The 19,812-nt window shown below is 43.8% G+C and overlaps 1 protein-coding gene across 1 annotated transcript in view; it reads right to left on the bottom strand.

Moving 5' to 3' along the window:
- The window catches only part of LOC129813685 (myomegalin-like), a 114,947-nt gene extending 101,377 nt beyond the window's left edge, over positions 1 to 13,570 (bottom strand). Inside the window, exons 1-4 of the mRNA XM_055866097.1 lie at positions 13,275 to 13,570; positions 9,680 to 9,732; positions 9,050 to 9,117; positions 4,679 to 4,789 (exon numbers count right to left, since the gene is read on the bottom strand). Coding sequence (XP_055722072.1) covers positions 4,679 to 4,789; positions 9,050 to 9,117; positions 9,680 to 9,732; positions 13,275 to 13,321 — 279 coding nt within the window. The 5' untranslated portion in view covers positions 13,322 to 13,570. The remainder of the gene's footprint in view (positions 1 to 4,678; positions 4,790 to 9,049; positions 9,118 to 9,679; positions 9,733 to 13,274) is intronic.
- Between the last annotated feature and the right edge of the window lie 6,242 nt (positions 13,571 to 19,812).

Genomic DNA, 19,812 nt, shown 5'->3' with positions numbered 1-19,812 from the left:
ATCAATGAACATGTTAGACAGGATTTTTTTCTATTGCCTACTTAAGTAGACGTTCTGACTTCACCTCATTTTAGGGTTTTACGGTACTTCAAAACTGTCAGTCACGGGTAAATAATGTACGGATATTAGAAGCATGTCTATCTAATAAATTTAATAACAAACCATCTAACTACTAAGGTAAACATATGAATTATAAACACCTCTGGTGATGTAGAGGTTAATCCAGGTCCTGCAGTGCCTAGCTCCACTCCCACTCCCCAGGTGATCTCATTGTTGACTTCTGTAACCGTAAAAGCCTTCGTTTCATGCACGTTAACATTAGAAGCCTACTCCCTAAATTTGTTTTACTCACTGCTTTAGCACACTCTGCCAACCCAGATGTCTTAGCTGTGTCTGAATCCTGGCTTAGGAAAACCACCAAAAACCCTGAAATCTCCATCCCTAACTATAAAATTTTCCACCAAGATAGAACTGCCAAAGGGGGCAGTGTTGCAATCTACTGCAAATATACCCTGCAGAGTTCGGTCTTACTATCCAGGTCTGTGCCCAAACAATTTCGAGCTTCTACTTCTAAAAATGCACCTTTCCAGAAACAAGTCTCTCACTGTTGTCGCTTGCTATAGACCCCCTTCTGTCCCCAGCTGTGCCCTGGACACCATATGTGAATTGATTGACCCCCATCTATCTTCAGAGCTCGTGTGGTTAGGTAACCTAAACTGGAACATGCTTAACACCCCGGCCATCCTACAACCTAAACTTGATGCCCTCAATCTCACACAAATTATCAATGAACCTACCACGTACAACCCCAAATCCGTAAACAAGGGCACCCTCATAGATATCATCCTAACTAACTCGCCCTCCAAATACACCTCTGCTGTTTTCATTCAAGATCTCAGCGATCACTGCCACATTGCCTGCATCCGTGATGGGTTTGCGATCAAATGACCGCCCCTCATCACTGTCAAACGCTCCCTAAAACACTTCTGCGAGCAGGCCTTTCTAATCGACCTGGCCGGGGTATCCTGGAATGACATTGACCTCATCCCGTCAGTAGAGGATGCCTGGTTATTCTTTAAAAGTGCCATCCTCACCATCTTAAATAAGCATTCCCCATTCAAAAAATGTAGAACTAGGAATAGATTTAGTCCTTGGTTCACTCCAAACCTGTCTGCCCTTGACCAGCACAAAAAGATCCTGGGGTGTTCTGCATTAGCATCGAATAGCCCCCGTGATATGCAACTTTTCAGGGAAGTTAGGAACAAATATACACAGGCAATTAGGAAAGCTAAGGCTAGCTTTTTCAAACAGAAATTTGCATCCTGTAGTACAAACTCAAAAAAGTTCTGGGACACCGTAAAGTCCATGGAGAATAAGAGCACCTCCTCCCAGCTGCCCACTGCTCTGAGGCTAGGAACCACTGTTACCACCAATAAATCCACTATAATTGAGAATTTCAATAAGCATTTCTCTACAGCTGGCCATGCTTTCCACCTGGCTACCCCTACCCCGGGAAACTTCCCTGCACCCTCCACAGCAACCTGCCCAAGCCCCCACCATTTCTCCTTCACCCAAATCCAGATAGCTGATGTTCTGAAAGAGCTGCAAAATCTGGACCCCTACAAATCAGCCGGGCTAGAAGATCTGGACACTCTTTCTAAAACTATCTGCCGAAATTGTTGCAACCCCTATTACTAGCCTGTTCAACCTCTCTTTCGTATCGTCTGAGATTCCCAAAGATTGGAAAGCTGCCGCGGTCATCCCCCTCTTCAAACGGGGTGACACTCTAGACCCAAACTGCTACAGACCTATATCTATCCTACCCTGTTTTTCTCAGGTCTTCAAAAGCCAAGTTAACAAACAGATTACCCACCATTTCGAATCCCACAGTACCTTCTCCTCTATGCAATCTGGTTTCAGAGCTGGTCATGGGTGCACCTCAGCCACGCTCAAGGTCCTAAATGACATCATAACCGCCATCGATAAGAGACATTTTTGTGCAGCAGTATTCATCGACCTGGCCAAGGCTTTCGACCCTGTCAATCACCACATTCTTATTGGCAGACTCGACAGCCTTGGTTTCTCAAATAATTGCCTCGTCTGGTTCACCAACTACTTCTCAGACAGAGTTCAGTGTGTCAATTCGGAGGTCTGTTGTCCTGACCTCTGGCAGTCTCTATGGGTGTGCCACAGGGTTCAATTCTCGGGCTGACTCTCTTCTCTGTATACATCAATGATGTCGCTCTTGCTGCTGGTGATTCTCTGATCCACCTCTACGCAGACGACACCATTCTGTATACTTCTGGCCCTTCTTTGGACACTGTGTTAACTAACCTCCAGACGAGCTTCAATGCCATACAACTATCCTTCCGTGGCCTCCAACTGCTCTTCAATACAAGTAAAGCTAAATGCATGCTTTTCAATCAATCACTGCCCGCACCTGCTCGCCCGTCCAGCATCACTACTCTGGACGGCTCTGACTTAGAATACGTGGACAACTACAAATACCTAGGTGTCTGGTTAGACTGTAAACTCTCCTTCCAGACTCACATTAAGCATCTCAAATCCAAAATGAAATCTAGAATCGGCTTCCTATATCGCAACAAAGCATCCTTCACTCATGCTGCCAAACATACACTCGTAAAACTGACCATCCTACCGATCCTCGACTTCGGCGATGTTATCTGTAAAATAGCCTCCAACACTCTACTCAACAAACTGGATGCAGTCTATCACGGTGCCATCCGTTTTGTCACCAAAGCCCCATACACTACCCACCACTGCAACCCATACGCTCTCGTTGATTGGCCCTTGCTTCATACTCGTTGCCAAACCCACTGGCTACAGGTTATCTACAAGTCTCTGCTAGGTAAAGCCCCGCCTTATCTCAGCTCACTGGTCACCATAGCAGCACCCACGCGTAGCACGCACTCCAGCAGGTATATCTCACTGGTCACCCCCAAAGCCAATTCCTCCTTTGGCTGGCTTTCCTTCCAGTTCTCTGCTGCCAATGACTGTAACGAACTGAAAAAAATCACTGAAGCTGGTGACTCATATCTCCCTCACTAGCTTTAAGCATCAGCTGTCAGAGCAGCTCACAGATCACTGCACCTGTACATAGCCCATCTGTTAATAACAGCCCATCTATCTACCTCATCCCCATACTGAATGTATTTATTTATCTTGCTCCTTTGTACCCCATTATCTCAACTTGCATATTCATCTTCTGCACATCTACCATTCCAGTGTTTAATTGCTATATTGTAATTACTTCGCCACCATGGCCTATTTATTGCCTTAACTACCTTTTCTTACCTCAAGTAAGTGTCCAAAGAAGGGCCAGAAGTATACAGAATGGTGTCGTCTGCGTAGAGGTGGATCAGAGATGCCATATGGCCTAATATAATGAAAGAAAAACCTCAATGCAGCCTGTAGATATAAATTGCACAATAATGATACATTTATGGATTTTTTTAAGGGATTGTTATGTCTTTTGTCTTTTTGTTTTGTGCGTGTCTGTGCCTATGTCTCTTATGTAGTACTGTGTGTCTCCCATAGTCTGTTCTGGACTTGGGGACTGTGAAGAGACCTCTGGTGGCATGTCTAGTTTAAACAGACAGCTCGGTGCATTCAACATGTCAATTCTTCTCAAAAATACCAGTAGTGATAAAGTAAATATTTCCTCTACTTTGAGCCAGGAGAGATTGACATGCATTTTATTAATGTTATCTCTCTTTGTACATTTAAGGGCTAGCCGTGCTGTACAATCAATAGAGCAATGAATAGAGCGTAACCCAGTTGTCATACGAGCGCTACATTCTACCCATAGACACCAGACAGAACACACAACCACACCAGAGGAACCCCAGCAGAGTAGATAGTGTCTAAAATACCCATTATATGACTCCCTATAGCAAAATCATGGCTAGAAGATATCATGCTTTTGTCAAATGAATGTCCTTTTTTGTGCATTTTAGCTAACCCTGACCCTTCTCCAAACCTTAACCAAATACTCCTAACCTGCTACGTTAATTATCCTAACCTGCTGCATGAGTTCTCCTAACCTGCTATGAAAAGTTAAATCTGACGTTAATTTGACAAAATCTGTTTCCCTTCTAGCCATGAACCTGTAGCAGGGACCACAGTAGGACAATGATATCATAGAGAAAGAACGCGTACCTTCTCCTCAGAGGGACACACACAGAACATTGTATCAGCTCATCTCAGCCTCCCTCTTCACCTAGAGTTGGGCTTAATTCCATTTCAATTCCTCAGTCAGTAGAATTGATTCTTATACAATAACACTACTATTACTACTAGAAAGTACCCTCTGTAACCTGGCAGTTAGCATAGATGACAACAGACTAACTTGACTGCATGGCATGTGCTTAGTGAGTTGAACATCTACGGCTCTGTTCAATGCCTGAACTGACTGGAACACAGAAAGAATTAACCCCACCGCAGCTTTTAACATAACGGACAAAACCTTTCATCTTCCATTACTTCATCCACCTCTCCTTTCCCAACACTGTGAGATGCAGAGACACACACACACACACACACACACACACACACACAGCCACACACACACAGCCACACACACACACACCACACGCATGCACGCACACACGCACGCACGCACACACACACACACACACACACACACACAGGCACTCACCGTGCGGTAGACATGATCACTGGTGTCCTCGTACTTCTGCAGGATCCTCTCCTCCAGGAAGTAGATGCGGAGCTTGAGGCTGAAGTTCTCCTTCTTCAGGTCATTGAGGTGCTGCGACAGAGTACGGTAACCGTTAGACATGTCACTTTAAAACCAACGGCAACCCGCAGACATGTCCCTTATACGTCAGAAAATACGGTAACCATTTGACATGGTCGTGTTATTGGGAAAATACGGAGACCGTTAAAAAATACGGTAGCCGTTTGACATGTCCGTGATATAGATCAGAAAGTCCGGTAACCTTTAGACATGCTATGTCCTCTTCCCGGTGGACATAATATATCGGTCCTCTGTGTCACAAAGCAAAAACAACTAAAAGATCAAAAAAATAAAAGTGACTTCCTAAGCTCTAGGAAGCCATGGAGAATCTACACACACACTAACACTAAAACACCCACACACACAGGAGTGTGTTGGGCCGTTTAGCGGTGCAGAGGGCTACTCTGCAGCCCGGGTGGTCAGAGCTGTGGCCATCCTGGCTCCATGGTGTGTTCTGGAGCCAAGGAGGCTGAACACAGGAGCTTATTTTACTGAAACAAACATGCCTGGAATCTCAGACAGCATGGAGAGGGGGGGGGGGGAGAAGCTCCATTGGTAAGCACGCACTTGACATGTAAGGAGATCCAGTGGAGGCTGCTGAGGGGAGGACGACTAATAATAATGAATGGAAGAATGGAAACCATGTTTTTGATGTATTTGATACCATTCCACCGATTCCGCTCCAGCCATTACCACGAGCCCCATTAAATTACCACGAGCCCCATTAAGTTACCACGAGCCCCATTAAATTACCACGAGCCCCATTAAATTACCACGAGCCCCATTAAATTACCACGAGCCCCATTAAGTTACCACGAGCCCCATTAAATTACCACGAGCCCCATTAAATTACCACGAGCCCCATTAAATTACCACGAGCCCCATTAAATTACCACGAGCCCCATTAAATTACCACGAGCCCCATTAAGTTGTTTTTTGTATATAAGGGCTGCATCCTAAATTAAAATCTATTCAAATGTGCCTTTTGCTCAGATCTGCAATTGACATCAACGTATAGTATGATACGCAATGGTCTGAGTTACCTACAGATTTCCATTCGATGAATGGGCGTAATGAATCATCTGAGAGATAGAGACAGAGACTGTAATAGGAGACATGGCTCTGTGCCAGTGGGGCTATTTATAGGGAGCCTATCTCACAGTGACTGTCCCTCCGAGGCAGAAAATGGGGGTAGAGAGGGGAGAGAACAGGTATATTATAGGGATGTACTGTGTATGCCCTGAAAACCACCCCTAAGTGATTAACCGCGGCAGGTAGCCTAGCGATTAGAGTGCTAAGCCAATAACTGAAAGGCTGCTGATTCAAATACCCAAGGTGAAAAATCTCGTGATGTGTCCTTGAGCAAGACCCTTAATCCTAATTTGCTCCAGGGGTGCCGTACTACTACGGCTGACCCTGTAAAACAAGGGCGTCAAACTCATTCAATGGAGGGCCTAGTGTCTGCAGGTTCTTGGTTTTTCCTTTCAATTAAGGTTCTTGGTCAGGTTCTTGGTCACCTCACTGACTAAGGCCCTTCTCCCCCGATTGCTCAGTTTGGCCGTGCTGCCAACTCTAGGAAGAGTCTTGGTGTACGGACAATTCCATCGATCTCATGGCTTGGTTTTTGCTCTGACAACTGTGGGATCTTATATAGACAGGTGTGTGCCTTTCCACATCATGTCCAATCAATTGAATTGAACACAGGTGGACTTCAATCGAGTTGTAGAAACATCTCAAGGAATGTGGAACAGAATGCAGAGTCTTATAGAAAAGGGTCTGAAAACTTATGCACATGTTATTATATTTAATACATTGGTAAAAAGTTCTGAAAACCTGTTTTCGCTTTGTCATTATGGGGTATTGTGTGTGGATTGAGTAGAGAAAAAATGTATTAACAAAATGTGGAAAAAGTTAAGGGATCTGAATACTTTCCGAATACACTGTACATCTGTTCTGTGTGGACATGCACCTGTAATAACATTACGAACCTTGTCACATACTAACACCGTCTCAATATAATGCAATTGAGTTTGTGTGGTGTGGGGGGGGGGGGGGGGGGGGGGGGTTGTCAATGACATTGCACGTATTTTGGGGGTATGCCTATACAGATTGGCTAGTTGGATGTTTTAAGGATTTTTTTGTTGCTACAGACTGACTCCCAGACAAACTGACTGGGCAGCTATGACATCATCATTAGTGGACCTCATCCCTCCGTAGATTCAGTGACTGTGTCCATTAATATCTAGAGTTACAAAACACTTCCTAAATAATTCACCACAGAGACACGGGCCAGGCACCAAGCTTATTTAACCGCTACGTAGCACCAGGATGACATCATCACGGCTGCGCGTTTAAAAACAACAACACATGTGGCGGGTGGCATAACAGCCACCAGGGCATGCCCTCACCCTCACACACAATCACTTCCTCTCACACTTCCTCTGATAAGAAAAGGTGTGTGTGTGTGTGTGTGTGTGTGTGTGTGTGTGTGTGTGTGTGTGTGTGTGTGTGTGTGTGTGTGTGTGTGTGTGTGTGTGTGTGTGTGTGTGTGTGTGTGTGTGTGTGTGTGTGTGTGTATGTGTTCGTGTGTGTGTGTGTGTGTGCAAGCATACTTACGTGTACTCTGCGTGCTTGTGTATGTACTGTATGTATGTGTGGAGGTGTAACTTCTTGGAGAAGCTAGCGCCGGGCGCCAATGAAAGAGAGGGTTGCTTTGGGTCGCGTCCCTCTTTCAGAGTGGAACCTCTGCTTTGGTGAGAAGCTGACTACACATCCCATTTTACCAGAAATGCAAAGCCACCGAAACAGAAAGGAGGAACATCTACATTTAATAAGCTTAATGGCTTGTGAATGACTCCCATTAGTAAGCTATTCTGATCTGGAATATGTTTGAACCGTGGAATGTTTATAAAGCGTTCTTGAGGGTGCTGAGAATGATTAGAGAATGAGAGAGTTGGAGAGGAAGAGAGGAGGAGGAGAGGAGGAGAGGAGGAGAGGAGGAGAGGAGAGGAAGAGAGGAGGAGAGGAGGATTGATGTGTGAATAAAGTGAGGGACAGTGGTGGGGTTTGGAATAGGAGGTGAAGCTAAAGAGATGGAGAATGGAAAGAAAGAAAGAAGTATGTCATATCACATGGGGTCAAACAAAAAGGTTTATTTTTGAAATATACATTATATATGTATATGTGTATGTGTGTTTGGCATGAATTCAGGGCCCAGAAATCATCCACTTTGTGACTTTGAGAGAGATTATTTCCCTGGAACAGGTGCTTTAGATAGGAATCTACAAAACCAAGACTTTCCAATATTCCACATGCCACATCCACATGATCTGAATGGCCAACCTGATCACTAGGATTCAGAGTTTTCTCTGGTCACTATGGCTAAGAGTTGTTCCTGGTCACTAGGGTTCAAAGTTGTTCCTGGTCACTAGGGCTCAGAGTTGTTCCTGGTCACTAGGGCTCAGAGTTGTTCCTGGTCACATGGTTAGGCAGTGCGCATTGTCTTCTTAGTTATAGGTCAGGGGAATTCAACTCTTACCCTACGAGTTCTGTTCTACCGGATAATGAATAACACCCACCTGGTGTCTCAGGTCTAAATCGGTCCCCGATTAGAGGGGAACAATGAAAACAAGCAGTGAAACTGTCTTCCAGGTCTAGAGTTGATTTAGAGGTTTATAGGTTTTATCCAGATTTCTGTTGTACAGAATGTTATTTTAGTAGACTGAATTATAATTTACTGTAACATCCAGACTGAATCATTTACTGTAACATCCAGACTGAATCATTTACTGTAACATCCAGACTGAATCATTTGCTGTAACATCCAGACTGAATCATCTGCTGTAACATCCAGACTGAATCATTTACTGTAACATCCAGACTGAATCATTTACTGTAACATCCAGACTGAATCATTTACTGTAACATCCAGACTGAATAATTTACTGTAACATCCAGACGGAATAATTTACTGTAACATCCAGACTGAATCCTTTACTGTAACATCCAGACTGAATCATTTACTGTAACATCCAGATTGAATCATTTACTGTAACATCCAGACTGAATCATTTGCTGTAACATCCAGACTGAATAATTTACTGTAACATCCAGACTGAATCATTTACTGTAACATCCAGACTGAATCACCCCTCACAGACTGGTCTTCAGTCTGCTTCATTACAGTACATTATGGACCCACAAGATGGAGACAATGAGTTAATATAATGAGGCTACAAAGTTTGGATCATTAAATCAGAGAGGAGAGCTCACCTGTTCAAACTCTCTCAGGGTGTGAGGTTGGAGAGAAGGTGAGTTTTCAGTTTCATCACTACATACATCTGAAGGGGGAGAACATACAAATCTTTTAAACATTTTTTATTTCATGGTAATTACGGTAATAATTACATAGAGGCGTAAAGTGTTATTACAGTGCAGTGTGATGGCCCCGAATGAATTCTGAACCGTCTCAGAATATCAATTAAATAAAAATAAATTACATTCAAGGGCTTTATTTGCATGGGAAACATATGTTAACATTGCCAAAGCAAGTGAAGTAGATAATAAACAAAAGTGAAATTTACAATAAAAATTAAGAGTAAACATTACACTAACAGAAGTTCCAAAAGAATAAAGACATTTGAAATGTCATATTATGTTTCCTCCCAACACTGCCCTGCCCTTATATTCCATGATATATTCCATGAAGTAGCAGGGTGAGCAATTTGGTGACGTTGGTGCGAGTGAGGAAGTTTCAAACCCTCAGATATAAAGCTCCATGTGCTTTGTTTTGTTATATGAAGTGTGCATCACTTACTCACTACTTTACCCGGCAATGGGGTCAAACTTTTTGGACAATCAGAAACCAGGAAGTCTAAGCTTTTGGAAATAAAATGGCCTTACCTGTCATGTGACCTGTGCTCCTGGCTGAGGACTCCTCTTTCACAGCACTGTCCCTAAAACCCACAGAGGGACACGGTGAGTATGTACACACACACACACACACACACACACAGACACAGACACAGACACACACACACACACACACACACACACACCCACACACACACACACACACACACACACACACACACACACACACACACACACACACACACACACACACACACACACACACACACACACACACACACACACACACACACACACACACAGAGAAAGATATTTGAGTCTCTCTGTGGTCAATATTGCCTTACAGATATAGTGGGACCATTTTGGGCATCACACTGTACCTGATGCATTCTCAAACGGAACATAGGAATAGCCACAGGCACAAAAGGCCCCTGTTTATTTAAGCAGTACCCCATTTACACCTCTATGGGAGAGGGGGAGATATTCAAGCTGAGGAAGGGTAAAGGAAGATAGAGGTCAGGGTGGCAGCCACACGGTAGAGAACATAGACATTATGCCATGGGGTGGAGAGAAGTTTAGCAATTTTATAACACATTTCATGCAATTCTACCAATTTTGCAAAGACTTATGCCATGTTAATGATATCTGAGTTCAATCCAATCATGAGATTTCACAACTCTCTGCTACATCCAGCTACTCCCCCAAAACTAACATCACACAGCTGCTGCTTTTCAGTGTTAACCCCCCTCCCTTTATTTAACCTGTATTTAACTAGGCAAGTCAGTTAAGAACAAATTCTTATTTACAATGACTGCCTACCCCGGCCAAACCCAGACGACGCTGGGCCAATTGTGCGCCTCCCTATGGCACTCCCAATCACAGCCAGTTGTGAAACAGCCTGGAATCGAACCAGGGTCTGTAGTGACACCTCTAGCACTGAGATGCAGTGCCTTAGACCGCTTCGCCACTCGGGAGCAGATAATTATAACATTGCACAAAAAAAAAGTTTGACAGGCCCATCTGCCATTGGCCCAGCCCATTGGACCATCCCATCTGCCATTTGCCCAAAATGCCAGATGGCCAGACCGCCCCTCCATACACGGTGAGTTCGGTGAGTTTACAACACACACACACACACACACACACACACACACACACACACACACACACACACACACACACACACACACACACACACACACACACACACACACACACACACACACACACACACACACACACACACACACACACACACACACAAACCCAGTGGGTGGTGATATCAGTGGCTGTAAACCTCAATAAAGATAAGAGTGTGAACTAATTAAAGACAAAAGACACACGCGCACACACACAAACACACACAGAACCCCCACTGGGTTTCTGATAAAGCTGCTAACTTCTAAATGAGGGATAGCCTTCCTTATTACCTAAAGCCAAGAGGGACTCACCCTTACAGAGGAAAGGAAAATCAGCTTTGTAGCAGTACACTAGTATTTCTGCTATTAATACCATAACATTGCATTGTTGACTTACCTAACAGGCAGTACAATAACAAGTTGACTAAAGTAGAGATAACTGCCACACATGCCACAGTTCTAGGATCACATAGAGGCCTCCATCAGTTGCTGGTTCAGAACATGACCTTGTTGTGTTTGGACAGCTGAGCTGCTGATTGCAGACTGGGGAGATGAAAGTCCACTGGCCCTACTGGTGAGATATAAACAAAACAGTCTGGCCCCTTTCAGACCCAGGGCCAGCCCTAGCATTTTGTTTGGGGGCCCCCCCACCTTGAGGGTAAATTATTTTAGTTGATGGTGGAGGGAAATGTTTTTGTTTTAAAGTGAAATTCCTGAAATTCTACACATTTTACCATGGGGAGTAGAGAACATACACATTATGCCATGGGGAGTAGAGAACATACACATTATGCCATGGGGAGTAGAGAACATACACATTATGCCATGGGGAGTAGAGAACATACACATTATGCCATGGGGAGTAGAGAACATACACATTATGCCATGGGGAGTAGAGAACATACACATTATGCCATGGGGAGTAGAGAACATACACATTATGCCATGGGGAGTAGAGAACATACACATTATGCCATGGGGAGTATAGAACATACACATTATGCTATGGGGAGTAGAGAACATACACATTATGCCATGGGGAGTAGAGAACATACACATTATGCCATGGGAAGTAGAGAACATACACATTATGCCATGGGGAGTAGAGAAGTTTAGCAACTTTATAACACATGTCATGCAATTCTACTACTTTTGCCATCGGGCAGAGACATTTTTTGCAGTTTTACAGCTAATTCCCTGCAAGTCTACAAATTTTGCAAAGACTTATGCCATGTTAATGATATCTGAGTGAGAGTGACTACCTAAATCAACGGGGGCCCCCTGGAGGTCATGGTCCCTGGGCACATGCCCTTCGTGCCCGGTCGGTATTTGTCCATGATTAATACAAGTTTAGATAGCTGGCTAAACTAACTTACAAATCTAAAAAGTTGATATGGCTAATCAGTGACTGACATAACAAGAGAAAAACCACCCATGCGCAACCAAATTTCGAAATTGAACCTTGTATATTCTACTATTAGGAAGGGGGCCCTAAGAGACTACGTATGTCGCTTATGCTTGGTGCAGGCCCTGCTTAGACCCATATTTTGGTTAGCATAGGGGTTACAAATTCTAAACGAATTTTAAATAATAAAACCGCCCACCTTGATTCTCCCATGACTCGCCAAATGAGGAACAACTGTGATGTTCAGGGCTGTGTGCATGCGCTCTAAATAACCGGACAATTAGGCTACAATACATCACAGTAGCCATGCCACTGTTTCTTCCACACCTCCTTGAAGATAACATACGGGTCTAATTGGCTCAGCAGTTGCCACTGATTGTGTCTCTCTCGTCTTGTGAATTTATTGGGCTGCCTATCATCAAAACCTCAGGTCCAGATTGGCAGAAACTATCAAAAGGATGCTGTAGTATCCAAATGTGACACATTGCGCACATCGGGTTGTCACGTGACTAGCAGGCCGTTCTAACCCCCCTATTGGCATAGCCATCTGTACAACAGCAAACCATGTATTGATAAGTAAATGTATAGAAACCGCCCCAATCCTCTTTAGCTAGCCAAATAAACCATAAGATGTCATTAATGACCTAATTGACATAGGCTATAGTTAGAGGACGCCATAGTTTATGACATGGTGTTCTTCTTTATACAAAAGACAATATCAATAGGTATGTGCATGTTATAAGGATGCCAATATATAGGCCAGAATGTGTCGGTTTGTGAATTTTGAGGACATGACGCAAATCAGCTGTCAACACCTAATAATTAGGCTGAGCATGTGTTAAGAGCAAGGACTTAATTATATGTCAAGCGCGCGCATCAATTATTGTGGAGAACACAATTCCAGTAAATATTTTCGATTTCACCCTCAATAATCACTGCAATTGTGAAATCACCACCTCGAAAATTAAACCTTTATTCCAAAACCCAGCCAACAATAATATTCCACTATTCAATCATTCCACTATTCAATCATTCCACTATTCAATCATTCAAGCCTGCATTCTAGAACAATGTGTTTTACCTTTCAGACGCGCCCCAGGTCTGTCCTGGCGATGAGGTCCAATCCATATATTCCGTCAGTTAAAGGGTCACCTTGCGTGGTAACCCGTTTTTTTTATATCCTTTTGCCAAGGCTGCCATCAGTCCATTTAAAGGTTCCGATAAAAAGGGAAATTGTCGGTGGTCAGTTTCCCAATCATTACTGCGTTTGGAAGAGGTTGGACCTCGAGATGATGCGCGCCTTGAAATGTGCCACCGATGCGGTGGGGTATTGTCATACACACCGCCCTCAGCCCCTCCGCCCTCAGCCCCTCCGCCTTCACACACCCTTCCTCCAGCTCAACTATAGTCGCACGGTTGCCTCGAATGTTTCTAAGGGTGATGTTTTAGATAGAATGTCTAAATTCTGAATTATCAGAACACATATTTTTTAATGGGTGAATACAGTCTACTACAAGGCCATATTTATGTGATTTTGCACTTTAGCCTAATTTCTAAAAAGGTTAAGACCAAATGTCTTACTTCAAAATTGAAAAGTGAATGTAGCTCTGGTAAAATAGGATACAGAAGATAAGCGGCATCTCAAATCCGTCCAGTATGTTTATTATGGAATTTACAGAAATGTGTATTGTGATAATTTTACTGTTTTGTTATTGAAATAATGTGAATGATGTATGTGTGTAATACATAATAGCCAACATGTGTTACTGTGTGCATGAAATGATATTGAGGTACATAGTAATATGTATGGTCACGTCCTACAGAATGTAATGTGTGTGTGTGTGTGTGTGTGTGTGTGTGTGTGTGTGTGTGTGTGTGTGTGTGTGTGTGTGTGTGTGTGTGTGTGTGTGTGTGTGTGTGTGTGTGTGTGTGTGTCAATGAGTTGTAATTTCCCTAAGAGGCACTAGATGTCCCTATAAGCTTTGTAATGACTGTTTTACCTTCAACCTATTTTGGGCTACTGTATATAGTATCACAATATGAGTCATAATACCCATAAAACCTAGCCATCAAACAGGGAAATGGTTTCAATCGTTTTTCCACCATTCATTTTTCCATACTTGTCCACACTTAAAAAAAGGGCTGTGTTTCCTGTAGGCTTACCCTGACGTGACGGTGTAATTGTCTCTCGGACAAGGTGACTTTACCCTGGCTAAACGAGCTGATCTATGCTACTTTTCATTCTCATTGCTATACTTCATAAATACTGCACTCTCAACTTCAAAACTGCTTAGAGTCATGTAACTAAGAAATTCTCTCGAAAGACACTTGAAAAGGATTTATTGTTTTGTTGAATAACCACAACGGAGGCGAAGGATATCATTTCAAAGTTTTTTTTCCTCAGTTGAGATCCACCGGCATCATAGGTGTAAGGTTAGCTAGACGTTTCTGACTGGGCTTGGAATTGTGACAATGGGATATGTAGTGATTTTGCCAACACAGCCAGATATGTACACAGTCTTGTACCCTTAACCTTTTTTAAACTGACTATCGTATTTGTTGATTACATCAGACTCATTATATTAGTATAATGAGTAATCCAAGAATATCACAAATTAATTGACATAAGAAAACTCGCGCCAATGACGATAACGGAGATCCTCCTCCTCAACACTCTATTGTAACTTTGATATGCAGGGTTGGGGAGTAAGTTACATATAACTGATTAAAAAAAATTAAAAACTGTAACTGCGATCTCTTACTTTATCAGCAAAAAAATATTGTAATCAGATTACAGATACTTTTGAAAAACTAGATGGTTACTTCAAGGATTAGGCTACTTTTAAGTTCAGAAAGGATGTTTGCGGGGGAAAAACGCGCAAGTTTAAATTTGTTCTGCCTGAGCGAGTCTGTCCACAAGTCAGAGACCACTATGATGACACACCAAATGTGTTTGATGGATATCTGGAAAAGAGCAGTAATATGCTTTTGTAGGTTATAGTCCAAGCTATGTCTTCTCACAACATCCAATAATTATACCATCCAATGTGAATAAACACTTGGAGGTAAATCGACAGCAGTGGTGTAGCCTACGGTTATCATTAACATCCGCATAGCACAATAATTTAATCACACTGTTGCTCTCTCATTTAGCTTTTTGCGCCTTGCGGATGGATTGTGGTTGTTATGGATGGCTGTTCACAAATGAATATGTGTATTTTACCCCAATAATGGTTGAATTGAAGAAGTTTAAGCTGCCTATCAATCATTGTTTTTGCGACTAGTAGACAGCTGTCACGCCCTGACCGTAGAGAGCTTTTTATGTCTCTATTTTGGTTTGGTCAGGGTGTGATTTGGGTGAGCATTCTATGTTAATTTTCTATGTTTTGTATTTCTTTGTGTTTGGCCGGGTGTGGTTCTCAATCAGAGGCAGCTGTCTATCATTGTCTCTGATTGAGAACCATACTTAGGTAGCTTTTCCCCACCGATGCTTTGTGGGTAGTTATTTTCTGTTTTGTGTTTCTGCACCTGACAGGACTGTTTCGGTTTTCGTTTATTCTCTTTGTTATTTTTGTATGAAGTGTTCAGTTGAAATAAAATAGTTATGCACACTCAATTTTTTTGGTCTTATTTCTTGTTTGCTTCACAAAAAACGAAATTACATCTTCAAAGTGGCAGGCATGTTGTGTAAATCAACTGACACAAACCCGCAAAAAATATATTTTAATTCCAGGTTATAAGGCAAAATGTCAAGGAGGGTGAGTACATTCGCAAGCCACTGTATCTGTGGTTCATCCAGGTTAATCGCAAAGCGGTTTTAGGCTATAAATATAGTTTTGTTTATAAGCTGTGTCAAAAGGAAACGTGATAGTACTTTTTAGTTGCTAAGAGACACAGCTAAAACAAAGTTGATCACCTCTGTTCAAGGTCTTCTGCCTAAGCTTGTTCCCTCATGTTTTCTCTGGTTCCTCTTTAGTATTTACATTTCTAGGACCACTCCTGTGTGGTTTCCACTTCTCTCTGGATTGAAGTGCTCTTCGTTAAGGCCACGCAGGGTCCGGTATGGGGTGGGCTTAGCTCAATAAGGTTACCATCAGAAATGACCCAGATGGCTGGGGCGCATTGTTTCCTCACCATGACCTGCAACTTGATGCTCTCTACCCTGCTCATCTCCTCCAGCTTTGGCGTGGTGTCAGGAACCCAGTCAGCCATGAACCTATCCTTGGCCACAAACAGGTTCACCTTCCCCTCATCCGGCTGCTCCACAAACAGGATGTCTGGAGGGGGAGAGGGGGAGTGGGATAGGGAGGTAGAAAGAGGGAGGGGAGGGGAGTGAGAGCCACGGGCCAGGTGTTAAAACATTGACAGGTGTTTCAGGTAAGCCCAGCGAGGTAGGAAGTGATGAGTGTTACAGGTAAGCTCGGTGAGGTGGATCAGGGGAGGTGATGGGTGTTGCAGGTAAACACAGTGAGGTGGATCAGGGGAGGTGATGGGTGTTGCAGGTTAACACAGTGAGGTGGATCAGGAGAGGTGATGAGTGTTGCAGGTTAACACAATGAGATGCATCATGGGAGGTGGTGGGTGTTGCAGGTAAACACAGTGAGGTGGATCAGGGGAGGTGATGGGTGTTGCAGGTAAACACAGTGAGATGAATCATGGGAGGGGGTGGGTGTTGCAGGTAAACACAGTGAGGTGGATCAGGGGAGGTGATTGGTGTTGCAGGTAAACACAGTGAGGTGGATCAGGGGAGGTGATGGGTGTTGCAGGTTAACACAGTGAGATGAATCATGGGAGGTGGTGGGTGTTGCAGGTTAACACAGTGAGATGGATCATGGGAGGTGATGGGTGTTGCAGGTAAACACAGTGAGGTGGATCAGGGGAGGTGATGGGTGTTGCAGGTAAACACAGTGAGGTGGATCAGGGGAGGTGATGGGTGTTGCAGGTTAACACAGTGAGATGCATCATGGGAGGTGGTGGGTGTTGCAGGTAAACACAGTGAGGTGGATCAGGGGAGATGATGGGTGTTGCAGGTAAACACAGTGAGGTGAATCATGGGAGGTGATGGGTGTTGCAGGTAAACACAGTGAGGTGGATCATGGGAGGTGATGGGTGTTGCAGGTAAACACAGTGAGGTGGATCAGGGGAGGTGATGTGTGTTGCAGGTAAACACAGTGAGGTGGATCATGGGAGGTGATGGGTGTTGCAGGTAAACACAGTGAGGTGGATCAGGGGAGATGATGGGTGTTGCAGGTAAACACAGTGAGGTGGATCATGGGAGGTGGTGGGTGTTGCAGGTAAACACAGTGAGATGGATCAGGGGAGGTGGTGGGTGTTGCAGGTAAACACAGTGAGGTGGATCATGGGAGGTGGTGGGTGTTGCAGGTAAACACAGTGAGATGGATCAGGGGAGGTGAGGTAGTAGCGTGTACAGTAATTGAATAGATGGACAGGTGTAACAATATGGACAGGTATATTTGCTCTCAGACAGTTTTGTTATAACATGATATTAACATACCTGCCAGGTTGTGGCTCAGGTCTATGTCATAACATGATAGTAACATGCCTGCAAGATGTAATAACACGATAGCGTACCTGCCAGGTCGTGGATGAGATCCGTAAAAGAAAATGGAAACACTAGGATTTAGAACGCCAGCTAACTGTAACTGTAAATCACCTTATTGGCATTGTTGCGTCACTGGCAGGAGAGAACATTTTGGAACTCCCAAAAATGGCTGAATTTACCAAGTTTTTAACAGAGGATGAAATAACGTTAGTTAGGGAGCCAGTAAAACTAGTTTGAGCTGATCGTTGCTCCAGATCAAAGAGTTTGTTCTCGAAGCAGTAACACAGACATGCCGCCTGAAACACCTCAGCTAGAGGGTCGGCGTAGGCAAACACAAACTGGTGTGAGTGGGGATGCTGCCAGATAATGGCTAGAGTAGGAGTGTGTGTGTTGTAGAGAGATGGTGGCGATACAGCACAAAATCCCAGCGGATGGTGATGTATTACATCCAGTCAGAGTTCCTGTCAGTCTGTCTGGATGGTGATGTATTACATCCAGAGGTTCCTGTCAGTCTGTCTGGATGGTGATGTATTACATCCAGGTCAGAGGTTCCTGTCAGTCTGTCTGGATGGTGATGTATTACATCCAGTCAGAGTTCCTGTCAGTCTGTCTGGATGGTGATGTATTACATCCAGAGGTTCCTGTCAGTCTGTCTGGATGGTGATGTATTACATCCAGGTCAGAGGTTCCTGTCAGTCTGTCTGGATGGTGATGTATTACATCCAATCAGAGGTTCCTGTCAGTCTGTCTGGATGGTGATGTATTACATCCAGAGGTTCCTGTCAGTCTGTCTGGATGGTGATGTATTACATCCAGGTCAGAGGTTCCTGTCAGTCTGTCTGGATGGTGATGTATTACATCCAGGTCAGAGGTTCCTGTCAGTCTGTCTGGATGGTGATGTATTGCATCCAGTCAGAGGTTCCTGTCAGTCTGTCTGGATGGTGATGTATTACATCCAGGTCAGAGGTTCCTGTCAGTCTGTCTGGATGGTGATGTATTACATCCAGAGGTTCCTGTCAGTCGTCTGTCTGGATGGTGATGTATTACATCCAGAGGTTCCTGTCAGTCTGTCTGGATGGTGATGTATTACATCCAGAGGTTCCTGTCAGTCTGTCTGGATGGTGATGTATTACATCCAGTCAGAGTTCCTGTCAGTCTGTCTGGATGGTGATGTATTACATCCAGAGGTTCCTGTCAGTCTGTCTGGATGGTGATGTATTACATCCAGGTCAGAGGTTCCTGTCATTCTGTCTGGATGGTGATGTATTACATCCAGAGGTTCCTGTCAGTCTGTCTGGATGGTGATGTATTACATCCAGAGGTTCCTGTCAGTCTGTCTGGATGGTGATGTATTACATCCAGGTCAGAGGTTCCTGTCAGTCTGTCTGGATGGTGATGTATTACATCCAGAGGTTCCTGTCAGTCTGTCTGGATGGTGATGTATTACATCCAGAGGTTCCTGTCAGTCTGTCTGGATGGTGATGTATTACATCCAGAGGTTCCTGTCAGTCTGTCTGGATGGTGATGTATTACATCCAGTCAGAGTTCCTGTCAGTCTGTCTGGATGCCAATGTATTGTTTCTTCTTCTTCGATGAGGTTTAACGGCGGTTGGCATCCAATAAATGTTGCATTACCGCCACCTACTAGACTGGAGTATTACTCCCTTATACTTTGCATCAACAAACAAAAAAATATGTGCAACAACAAAAATAAATACAACAAATACCCTACCATCTAACACTACAGTCACAAAAAAACATCATAAATACTATACTCCACTTTTTAAATCACTTAGTCATACCTCAGGTCAACAGCCTGAAAGGATTAGACACCACCACTTAACTTAACACACCCTGCAACTCTTCTGATGTCAAGTCTCGCACACCCAAATACCTCTCTGCAGCTGCCACCACAACCCCTATTTTCTGCAACGTACGTTCCATCCCTGCAGTACAGTTGATAACTATTGCTGTAAATGCCAAAAATCCAATCTTACTGAAACAAATATCACTTGTTGATTTATCCCTCTGTACTGGCACAGATCTACTGCTCACA

Source organism: Salvelinus fontinalis, chromosome 17 (genome assembly GCF_029448725.1).
Source record: "Salvelinus fontinalis isolate EN_2023a chromosome 17, ASM2944872v1, whole genome shotgun sequence".
NCBI classification, from domain to species: Eukaryota; Metazoa; Chordata; class Actinopteri; order Salmoniformes; family Salmonidae; genus Salvelinus; species Salvelinus fontinalis.
Note: the sequence above shows the minus strand (reverse complement) of the source record. Positions and strands in the feature narration are given on the sequence as shown.